This window comes from Microtus ochrogaster, linkage group LG9 (genome assembly GCF_000317375.1).
Source record: "Microtus ochrogaster isolate Prairie Vole_2 linkage group LG9, MicOch1.0, whole genome shotgun sequence".
Taxonomy (NCBI): Eukaryota; Metazoa; Chordata; class Mammalia; order Rodentia; family Cricetidae; genus Microtus; species Microtus ochrogaster.
The window spans coordinates 3,059,309-3,071,368 of NC_022034.1; the positions used below are offsets into that span (position 1 = coordinate 3,059,309).

General features: G+C 40.5%; 1 protein-coding gene across 1 annotated transcript in view; it reads left to right on the forward strand.

Moving 5' to 3' along the window:
• The first annotated feature begins 575 nt into the window (after positions 1–575).
• Positions 576–12,060, forward strand: part of LOC101982521 (histone-lysine N-methyltransferase PRDM9-like) — a 23,752-nt gene continuing 12,267 nt past the window's right edge. The window contains exons 1-9 of the mRNA XM_013352266.1: positions 576–656; positions 937–1,060; positions 1,271–1,378; positions 4,437–4,486; positions 6,863–7,019; positions 8,910–9,011; positions 9,428–9,699; positions 10,063–10,130; positions 11,392–11,585. Coding sequence (XP_013207720.2) covers positions 588–656; positions 937–1,060; positions 1,271–1,378; positions 4,437–4,486; positions 6,863–7,019; positions 8,910–9,011; positions 9,428–9,699; positions 10,063–10,130; positions 11,392–11,585 — 1,144 coding nt within the window. The 5' untranslated portion in view covers positions 576–587. The remainder of the gene's footprint in view (positions 657–936; positions 1,061–1,270; positions 1,379–4,436; positions 4,487–6,862; positions 7,020–8,909; positions 9,012–9,427; positions 9,700–10,062; positions 10,131–11,391; positions 11,586–12,060) is intronic.

The following is a 12,060-nucleotide window of genomic DNA, read 5'->3' on the forward strand; positions in this document are numbered from 1 at the left end:
ATACCTTCGACATGACAAACCCCAAATCTTCTTGATACAAGCCTGTCGAATCTCCTCAGTCTGAAAGTCCCCACACCTTGTCTCTCACAGCCCAAGAGACTCCTCCTGCCTACAGATCCCAATTCCCTAAACCTGAGGTACTCTAAACTAAAAATTTCAGCCAGAGGGTCCTCAGATCTCAGAGGGACTCCAACTCCTTGTCCCCAGGATTCTGAGTCCACTGACATGAAAACAGGTCTTCCAGACCCAGCATGTCAGAGAGAGGTGTAAGTGCTCTGCCCTGATGGCAGGGGAGGAACTGGAACCCCATTCCGCACGTGCGGAGGGGAATCCTCCACTTGCTAACACAGGCCCTAACCCGGAAGTGGGATCGGCTCCTGGGTTTAAGGCTCAGACTAGATCCACTGTGCCTTCCTAGACCACAGAGGCTCAAACAAACAAAAACCAGCTGTGTTGGCTTGCATGGATTCCTGCCTGCAGACAGTTCCGTTGTGCTCCTGGGCCTCCCTACTTGCCTATGAGTCTTGGTTACTCTCCATTCGTAGGACCACAGGAGCCTGGACCTCCCCAGGGAAATGTCTTGAACCATGAGCACCCACAAACTGGAAGAGAATAGTCAGGAGGGAGATGCAGCGAGACTCGAGTGGAAGCCCAAGGTACAAGGTTGTCCTAGAGCCGGAAGTATCATGCAGTGTATGTGCAGAAGGACCACAGACTCCTGGCCTGCACCACCGCACTGGTTTTCCTGTGACAGGATGGTGTCCTGATATGTGAGAGGCTAAAAGGCTGGTCAGCAACTGCTTTATCAGCAGTAACATCCAGCGTTTGCTTAAACGAGCTTCTGGGAATGGCAAGAAAATTTGATCGCTGAGACCACCCCAGGGCCCCATGCTCTGCCCTGCACGTTCTGTTTTTTGTTCTTATTTTTTCTTCCAGGTCAAAGATGAGTTCAAAGATATTTCCATATACTTCTCCAAAGAAGAATGGGCAGAGATGGGAGAGTGGGAGAAAATTCGCTATAGGAACGTGAAAAAGAATTATAAAATGCTGGTTTCTATAGGTAACGAGAAGTCTTGAGATCTGCCTAGGTAAAATGCAAGTCTCCAATTCCCATGGAGACAAGCTTAGAGGACACGTGTGTGTGTGTGTGTGTGTGTGTGTGTGTGTGTGTGTGTGTGAATCCAGAGCCCACCTGGCCTTGTGTTGTTTCTTTTGTTCCTTCCTCTAGGGCCTGCTTCCTTTTTAAGAGAAACGTTTTGCTTCTTTTCAGGTCTCAAAGCCCCTAAACCAGCTTTCATGTGTTACCAAAGGCAAGCCATCAGGCCCCAGATAGAAGACAGTGAGGATTCTGATGAAGAATGGACACCCAAGCAGCAAGGTGAGGGGTCAGGAGGATAGAGGTACCCATTTGAAACCAGGCCAGATTTAGGTTTCAGAATTGTCTCAGAATTAGCTTCTGAAAACTGGGTTCCCCCGCCCAAGACTCAAAGGTCAGCAAACAAACAAGATGCAAGGCAAAATATAGTAAGAAGCTATCCCTATACATTTTAAAATATCTGAAAATCGTGTACTATTTATATATACAATAAGCATGAAATATATACAAATCTGGGCGTCAATAAGAAATGTCAAACCCAGAAAGTTAGCACAAGCTCCTGACCTAGTGTCTAGTCTATTTCTTGCTCATTATGAATAATGTTAATATGACCATGGATGTGAGAATGTTCAAGATCTTTTCACTTTTTATATGTACATAAAGAAATCAGATTGAATCATAAAGTAATTCTACTTTAATTTTGGAGGGACTTACGATTTATGAGAGCTGCACCATTTTATGTTTGTCCTCATCCTTGCTATTACTTCTTGTGAGTTTTTTTTTTTTAATAAGTAAGCATCCTGAAGAGTAAAGATATGTCACTGGGATTTTAATTTTCCTTTCCCCAATGATCAGTTGTGTTGATCACCTTTCTCTATGCTTGTTGACCTATTAGGTATCTGTAGAAGTGTGTGTTCAAATCCTTTTGTCATTGTATTAATTAATCAGCGGAAGCTGCATGACAAACCATCAGGCACTAACTAAGTTTTTAAACAGAAATATATTTCTTGCTGTTCTGGAGGCCAGAAATCCAACATGAGGGGGCCACCCTGGTCAGGTTTCAACAAGGACTTCCTTCTGTGAGTGTAGGGGATCTTCGTTGTATGTTCACATGAACTCTGTGTGTTCGTGGCTGGTAGAAGTGAGAAGAATCTCTTCCTACCTAGGAAAGAACTAATGTCATCATGGGGCCACTCCCAGGGTCACCTTATTGTAATTAACTTCCAAATATAATATTAGGAAATAGAACTTATATATAAAAATAGTTGATTTGGGAAAAACAAACGAATCTAATCATCTATTTTTAGGTTATTTTGTGTTGATTCTGTGGTTATTGAGTTGTAGGAGTCCTTTATGTAGTCTAGAAATTAACCCCTTATTATATATAGTCTTTGCAAATACTTTCTTCAAGTCATTAGGTTATCTTTTCATTCAGTTGTTTCGTTTGATGTTAAGATTAATGTAATCTTTGTTTCTGTTTCTGTTTTTGGTATTATATCCAGGAAATCAGTTATGTTTCCAATGTTATGAAGATTTTTTTTTCTGAGACAGGGTTTCTCTGTAGCTTTAGAGGTTGTCCTGGAACTAGCTCTGTAGACCAGGCTGGCCTCGAACTCACAGAGATTCACCTACCTTTGCCTCCCGAGTACTGGGATTAAAGGCTTGCGCCACCACCGCCCGGCATGTTATGAAGATTTTTGTCTAGTTTTCTTCTAATGATTTTATAGAGAGTATCATGCCTTGAGTGTGGTTCTTAAACCCACGTTGAGTCATCTTAAGCTTTGTTCTTTTTCATGATACCCTGGGCTGTTCTGATTCCCTTAAGATCCTATATTAACTTTGATATTTTCTTTAAAAAAAAAAAGATTTTGGGCTGGAGAGATGGCTCAGGGGTTAAGAGCATTGCCTGCTCTTCCAAAGGTCCTGAGTTCAATTCCCAGCAACCACATGGTGACTCATAACCATCTGCAATGAGATCTGGTGTGGTTGCTGGGAATTGAACTTGAGACCTCTGGAAGAGCAATCAGTGCTCTTAACTTCTGAGCCATCTCTCTAGCCCCCAATTTTGATATTTCTTAATTCAGCAAAATATGACATTGGCATTTTGGTAATGAATACATTTAATCTGTAGGTCATTTGAGGTAATAGAAACTTTTGTAATATTGTTTTATAAGCCATGAACACAGGCTATTTTTCTGTTTATTTGAGTCTTTAATTTCTTTTAGTAATGTTTTATTATTTTTGGTGTCCAAATATTTTAAGTCCTTGGCTAAATTTATGACTAAATATTTTATTTTTTTAACCTTTTAGATGTGCCTTTAAATTTTTTCCTCCCTGGATTGTTTATTGTTATTGTGCATGTATAAAAACACAACTGATTTTTAAGTGTTTATTTTATATCCTTCAATTCTTAGTGGAACCTTAAGGGATTTCTGTATAAAAGACAATGTAATTTATAAGATTACTTCTTTCTTTTCAAGTTAAGATGACTTGTATTTCTTCCTTGTTTTATTTTTTATTTCTTTCTCTCTTTTTTTTTTTTTGTTTTTGTTTTGGTTTTTCAAGACAGGGTTTCTCTGTGTAGCTCTGGAGTCTGTCCTGGAACTTACTTTGTAGATTGGACTGGCCTTGAAACCACAGAGATCTGCCTGCCTCTGCTGAGATTAAAGGTGTGCACCACCACCACCTGACAACTTGTTTTTTGTTTTTTCTTTTCGAGGGAGGGTTTCTCTGTGTAACAGCCCTGAATCTCCTAGAACTTTGTAGATCAGGCTGGCCTCTGCCTCCCGAGTGGGATTAAAGGCACCTGGCTTTGACTTGTATTTCTCTCTTTTTTTCTTTCTTTTTTTAACCTACTTATTCTAACCAGGACTGTTGGTATTATGTTAAGGAGAGATAGCAAGAATGGGAATCTTTGATGCCTGCTGTAACCATAGAGGAAGATTTCCAACTTTTCACTGTTGAGAATGATACTGAAAATGTCCTTTGACTGCATGACTTTTTTATGTGTACTTAATTTCTTCTTGTTCTGCTTTATTTAGTTTTTTTTCTTCTCCTTCTCAGGTCTATCGACTTATTTACTTGAACATAAATGCAATAGATATCTTATGAACACAAAGAGAAGACGAGTTTTGTCTACTTTTGAATAAACTTAAAAAAAAATCAGCAATGCCCCCAGTAGAAAATAGGGTTAATAATATTTCTAAACCAATTTCCATATCACCCATGGGTCCTTCTTGAAGTCTTCATTCAATTATTCAGAATTCTCTGTTCTTGCTGAGTATCCCACATGTAAAAATAAGCATCAAAACCAAAACAGTGATTTCTCATCACTTTTCAGTTAGTCCTCCTTGGGTGCCTTTCCGAGTGAAGCACACCAAACAGCAGAAGGTAAGTCCTCTCCAAATCCTACACACAAGAAAGCACAGATAAGAGAAGAGGCTTAGAGCACCCTGGGAACTGCTGCTTCCTAGTCTCCTCTGCATTTGCTCTAGTCATCATTTAAATCAATAAGAACGTCAACAATAGCAACTGGACTTGTTTTATTTTCACAATATTTCAGATTGTAAACATTTTAAATTAGCAAACCCTTTGAGACAGGGAGTAAGTTATAACTACTTTATAGATAAGGAATTGAAATGTCCAGTAATAATGCCTAAAATCATAGCAAGTAGGGATGCAGTCAATTTCAGAATTCTTTCTCTAAAGCATGCACAAGCTCTTTACAACTTAGTAAAGTCATAGTGTTAGCCATTTCACGGCACACACCTCAGTGCTTCTACCTCAGTTTTTTAGTGCTATGTCAAATGGGAAATACACAAATATACTCTAAGGGGAGTTTACAGATATGAAGAGGATTTTACTTTGGATGCCACAGATAAAGGGGATGTGATCCTCTTCTCATAGAGACTCATTCTGATAAGAAAGAGCAGCTCTCAGCCCTAAGAATATTGAAGTTTGGCAGCAAGAGGTACACAAATTTAAAAAATGACTTAAGGGGCTGGAAAGATGGTTCAGTGGTTAAGAGCATCGCCTGCTCTTCCAGAGATCCCAGGTTCAATCCCAGCATCATCATGGCAGTTCAAAACTGTCTGTAACCCCAGTTCTAGGGGATCTAACACCCTCACATAGACATAACAAGAATCCACAGAAAATAAAAACAAATTTAAAAAAAAAAGAAAATGACTTAATCAGGTATGGTGGTGCATGCCCATAATTATGTGGGAAACGGTGTCAGAAGGACTCCTGTGAGTTTGATGCCAGCTTAGTCTACATAAGGAGTCCCAGGTCTGCCATGGGTACACAGTGATATAGTGAGTCCTGAAAGAGAAAATGATGTAAGACTTCCATATAAGGTAGACATTATTCCGTCAAAATGTCATCTGCGGGAAAAATTATCAGAAAAGCCATTAATCTCATATTAATATTGTATTCAATTGCACATGTTCTATTCAGTATCACAAAAAGAATTAGCATTGCCGGGCGGTGGTGGCGCACGCCTTTAATCCCAGCACTCGGGAGGCAGAGGCAGGCGGATCTCTGTGAGTTCGAGGCCAGCCTGGTCTACAAGAGCTAGTTCCAGGACAGGCTCCAAAGCTACAGAGAAACCCTGTCTCGGAAAAACTAAAAAAAAAAAAAAAAAAAGAATTAGCATCATGGAGTCTGGAGAGAAAGCTCAGTGTTAATAGCATTTCTTGTTCTTGCAGAGGTCCTGCGCTTTGTTTCTAACAGGGCAGTTCAAAGCTGCGATTAGCTCCAACTCCAAGAGATTGAATGCCTTTTTCTGATCCTGACAGAACTTCACACTCCACATACACACACACACACACACGGAAATAAAAATAAATCTTTAAAATGAACAATTAGTGTGTATACACATTTATGATTGAGAAAATTAGTGAATTTTCTGGAAAATTTAGTGCAAGAACTAACTAATTCTTTTTTCTTTCTTTAATATTTATTTATTTATTATGTGTATAATGTTCTCTCTGTGTGTATGCCTGAAGGCCAGAAGAGGGCACCAAACCTCATTACAGATGGTTGTGAGCCATCATGTGATTGCTGGGAATTGAACTCAGGACCTTTGGAAGAGCAGGCAATGCTCTTAACCACTGAGCCATCTCTCCAGCCCTAATTAATCTAATTCTAGAGTCAACCTAAGCATGATGGCTCAGATCTGTGGTTCAAACACTTGCGTGGCTGAGGTAGGAGGAATCCTGTGAGTTTGAGGCCACCCTACAAAATGAGACCCTGTCTCAAACAACCTAATTCCAGAGTCAGCTACTTCCAACACACCACTTTGCAATTTCAGCATCACTTAGTTGTATAAGTACATTTTTGCTGAGCCTCTCTTCACTCTATTCCCAGAGTTATGCTTCTGCTGTCACTTCCCTTTACAGGCCTGTTTTACCTTTCCTTCGTTTTCTACATTTCACATCTCATCAAGTATCTCCTGCTTTATGCCCTATTTCTCTCTGTAAGACTTAATCTCTTCATTCACCAACTTTGTTGGCTTTCCAGCTAGCCTTCCCAAGTATCCCTCCCTCCAGCCTGAAAGAAGCCTGAACGGAGAGAGCCTAGGATATGGCCTCTTGCCCTAGATTTGCAGCCCATTTAGGTTCTTCTTTTTCTCTTTCTTATTCAGACAGTTCACACGTGTCCAAGGATTTTTCACATATTAACTAAAGTAACACCTGAAAATATGTGGAAAGTCATAAAGAGCTACAGAAATGCCTGTTGTGTTTTTATATGTGCCTCTAATTAAAGGAAGTGCCTGGAATGCCATTAAGTAGTGAATCTAATGTGAAGAAAGTGCCTGGAATAGAAAATTTGCTGGATACAAGTGGTTCAGAACTTGCCCAGAAACTAGTGTCTTCTTCTGGAGAAGGAAATGCCTCTGGACAGCACTCTGGACAAAAACCAAGTAAGAGTAAATAATTTAGGAACTTTAATCTCTCTAGGTTACCTAGGAAGGTTGATGAGAATGGTCTAGAACAGTCTGTATAGGAAACTTCAGATAGTTCTGAGCTTGGTCTTGTCTAAGCTTTGGGAGTGGGAATGCTATTAAACACTGTGTCAGGACATTGATTTTAAAGGCATACACTTGGGCTGTTATTCACAAGGAGGTACCAGGGCTTGGGCAATATGGAAATGGAAGTTTCTGTCCTGCCTGGTCCTGTAGCCATTCAGTCCCAAAGAAACACACAGATGCTTATATCAGTTATAAACTGTTAGGCCTGTTAGCTCAAGCTTATTATTAACTAAGTCTTACAACTTAAATTAACCCATAATTCTTATCTATGTTTAGCACATGGCTTGGTACCATTTATCAGTAAGATATTCTCATCTTCCTTCCTCTGCATCTGGCTGGTGACTGACTCTGCCTTTCGTCTTCACAGAATTCTCCTAGCCTGGTTTCCCCTCCTATACTTCCTGCCTGGCTACTGACCAATAAGCATTTTATTAAACTAAGATGAGTGACAAATATTTATAGTGTATACAAGAACATTATCCCACAGCAGTAATCTGTGACCTTCTGAGTGTTAATGTGTGGAAATAAAGCTATAGTAACTCCTGTGATGCTTTAAAACAGCAAGTGAAACATAAAATATCTGATCCAGGCAAAGTATCTGTATGCAGACTTTTCTTTCCCATCAACCAGTTCCCAGATAACCAACCTGGAGACTTAATAGTAATTATAAATCCTTGGTTAATGGCTCAGGCTTGTTACTAGTTAGCTCTTGCAACTTAAATTTACCCATTTATATTAATATAATATATTATATAAATTAATTTATATCAATATAATTTATATTAATTAATATAAATTAATAATTTATATTAGTGACAATCTGTCACATGATGTTACCTCTCTTTCATATTGCACCTCCTGTTTCTTCTTCGTGTCTGGATGGTGACTCCTTTGGCTCTGCCCTTCTTCTTAGCAGCATTCTCTCTGCCCCAAAAATCCTGCCTGTTGATCAGTCAGCTTTTTATTAACAATGAGAGAAACACATTTTAATACTGTACAGAAGGATTATTCCACAGCAATATCCAATTAATCTTCTCTGTGGCAATAGGAACCAAATTCTCTCAATGCTGTGTGCCCAGGCTTTGTTCAATGCCTAATCTTTAGCGTGCCCTCAATAAATATTTTCTAAATGAATCAATATGTGAATAAACGTTTTTTAGTAGAAAAATGTGGGCATGTAGAAATTAAACCTGAAAAGTCAGAAATTAAAATTGGATTAGGCACTTGGTGGTGGTGGTGCACGCCTTTAATCCCAGCACTCAGGAGGCAGAGGCAGACGGGTCTCTGTGAGTTCAAGGCCAGCCTGGTCTACAGAGCAAGATCCAGCACAGCCAAAGCTACACACAGAAAAACCCTGTCTTGAAACGCCCCCAAAAAATTAGATTAGGCATCTGTAGTCAGTTGAAGACAGAAACTTAGCTTCTTTAAACAGAAAGATAAAGTGGAATCAGAGTATATAGAATGGTAAAAGATAATTTTATGGCAATAAATTTCACATTTTCCTTTAAATTTTTTAAAAATAAATTTTAGTTTTTAAAGATTTATTTTTATATGTGTATGTGTGTCATTTACATGTCTTATTCCTGCAGAGACTGGAAGAGAGTGTTTGATTACCTAGAGCTACCACTGTGTGGGTGCTGGTAACCAAACCTGGGTTCTAAACAAGAGCAGCAAGTGCTTTAACCCATCTTCTCTCTAGACCCAAATTTTAGATTTTCTGAAGAAACAGGGATAAATGCTCCAGGTCCACAAACTTTTACTCTCCTTTGTCCTCCAACCCAGAACCAAGGAGAAAGAAGGCTGAAGTGAAGATGTACAGTCTGCGAGAGAGGAAGGACCTTGCCTATGAAGAGGTCGGCGAGCCCCAGGACGATGACTACCTCTGTAAGTGTCCATCAAGACCTTCTCATGTAGAAGGCTGCTATGTCCTGGTATGATTCATCTGGTCATTTGGAGTTTAGATTATATCTACTGTAGTGACTGTTAATGTCATCCTAGCCTGCCAAGCGCTGACCCCTCCCTGGGGAGGGTCAGGACCACTCCCACTGGGTATTTAGGCTCATGCTGTAAAAAGGAAAATGTGGTTTTAGGATTGCATGTGCGCCCCCTCTGTCTTCCCCCTGCCATGCTCCTGGTCACCCAGGACGTCCGTCTATTAAACATGGGCATTAAATTTGGTTAAACTAAGTGACTTAGGTTCAAATTGAGAGGAAGTGACATGGGTGCCATGGTCTTTCTGAAGACCTTTAGATCTGGGAATGTTCATACACCTCCCCTAATCCCTGCTGTTCTTATCTTAGATTGCGAGAAGTGCCAGAATTTCTTCATCAACAGTTGTCCCAACCATGGGCTTCCTATATTTATAAAAGACAGTGAAGTGGATGGGGGGCATCCTAACCACTCAGTCCTCAGTCTGCCCCCTGGACTGAGAATTGGTCCATCCGGCATCCCTGAGGCTGGACTTGGAGTATGGAATGAAGCATCTGACCTGCCCGTGGGCCTGCACTTTGGCCCCTATAAAGGCCAGATCACAGACGATGAAGAGGCAGCCAACAGTGGCTACTCCTGGCTGGTGAGAAATGCATCCTCAGTCTCTCCACTTCCTTCCTGTGCTTCTGGTATGAGATACTAAGACATGGACAGGGGCCACATGCCTAATTTTATGTACTGATGGTACAAACACACACCACATGCCTAATTTTATGTACTGATGGTCTTTGTACAATCACGGAGGTCCTGATTCAGGATCTGAGGGTGAGTAGGAATACGGTGGCACAGAGACAAAGAGAACAGATGTGCACAAGATCCAAAGCATCATGTGGAGCCCTGTTAAGTGGCAGAGTCCAAAGCTCAGGAAGCACTGATGGGGGTGGAGTGACATAATATCACTGTTGTCATCCCGGAGCCTTAACGCATCTTTTTTTCTGAAACTCAGATCACCAAGGGGAGAAACTGCTATGAGTATGTGGATGGGCAGGATGAGTCCCAAGCCAACTGGATGAGGTAAGGCCGTCAGACCTCTGGGCTCCAAGAAAGGCTGTCACCCACAAAACCTATCCCTTTCTCTTTCATCATGACACCCTTTATGGTTCTCATACTATGCTTTTCTCTTCTGTGCACAGTATTTTTTCATTTTGTTAACAGTCAGGAAAAAAATAAGTTACTAATACTATCATTAGCTTTTATCAAAGCACAAATCTGCTCAGCAAAATTGGAATACTGAGCAAACTTTAATGAGCTTACATTCATTGAAAACACTGGGTTTATAATTTATTCAATATTTATGAAGCATTTATTTTGTGTTCCAGTTCAGAAAACAGATTTGATTACTTGAGCAGATCATACAACGTGTGTCCTTACAAGAGACATGTTACAGATATTTTACTATAGGAAAGTTTGGCTGTAAGTCTTCTATTTTTTTTTTTTTTTGAGAAATACACAGTGCTGAAATAACTAAGGACATTCCGTCTGTGAGGGCAGGAAATGTCCTTAGCTTCAAAGACATCTGTACTGGGTTCTGGAAGGATGTAGGTTCGGATACTGTGTGCCCCAGCCTTTTTCTGTGAGTGAGTCTTATTTGATTAGAAGATAGAAAATCTAATTAAACTACTGTTTTTCTGTTGTCTTTCCTTTTAAGACAAAGTAACATAGGTTCTCCTTAAACTCCCTATGTAGTAGAGGATTAATTAAATTTGTTATCTCTCTGACCGCATTTCCAGATTATAGGCATGCACCACCATATCCAGTATTATGTGGTGCTGGGGTTGGAGCCCTGTGTTTTGTGAATATGGGCGGGCATTCCTCCAACTGAGCCATATCTTTAGCCCTATTTTCTGTGTTGTCCCGCTAAGAGACCTCTCGGGTTCTATGGTAAACTGGGCAGGTAGCAGGGAGAACTTTCAAACAAACTGGGAGTCAGTGTAGGATGAAATGTGAGACTCTAGAAACAGAGTACATGACTGGTGCCAAGCTCTAAGGTATAAACTGGGAGATTTAGAGTTTAGAGAAAGAGACAGTCACTGCTTTGTCACCAGTAATGTTAGAAGTCTGAAACAGCTGTGAAAGCTGGGCTCTTGGGGAAAGAAAGGGCTCTGGGGCAGAGTGGCAGGACTTGGAACTAGGATGTACATAACATTATGAAAGAGATAGGTGAGAACATAGGGTTCTTTGAAAAGAGAGTGGGAGAGTGAAAACATAGGAGCATGGAGGTATGAAGCATGATTAAGGGGCTAGATGCAGATAGGAACCTTCCTTTTGTCTCTAGGTATGTGAACTGTGCCCGGGATGATGAGGAGCAGAACCTGGTGGCCTTTCAGTACCACAGACAGATCTTCTATCGAACTTGCCGGGTCATCAGACCAGGTTGTGAGCTTCTGGTCTGGTATGGGGATGAGTATGGCCAGGAACTGGGCATTCAGTGGGGAAGCAAGAGGAAGAAAGGACTCACAACAGGAACAGGTAGGCACTGCTGTGGTTCCTTAAAAAGAAAACAAAGAAAAGAAGGAATTCTCCTTGAAAATTTTTGTGTTTCAACTTTTTTTTAATGATTTATAGTAAACAAAAGTGAAGTTTAAATCCATTGGAGAAAAATGAAAATTTCAAGCACTTCTCTAGGAGATACACCTCAACTGTTAAAAAGCTTACCATAAACAAACTGCATAAAAATCAGCATCTAGGGCACTCAGTAATACTAGTAGCAAAAAGGGCCGGGGAAATGAGAGAGGCAGGGTGAGGCAAGAAAATGAAACATAAGCACACTTTTAATCCTAGAACTTGGGAGACACAGGCAGGAGGATCTCTGAGTTTAAGGACAGCCTGGTCTACAGAGTGAGTTTCAGGACGGCGTGTATTAAATAGAGAAACCCTATCTTGAAAAAGAGACACCCAGAGAGAGAGAGAGAGAGAGAGAGAGAGAGAGAGAGAGAGAGAGAGA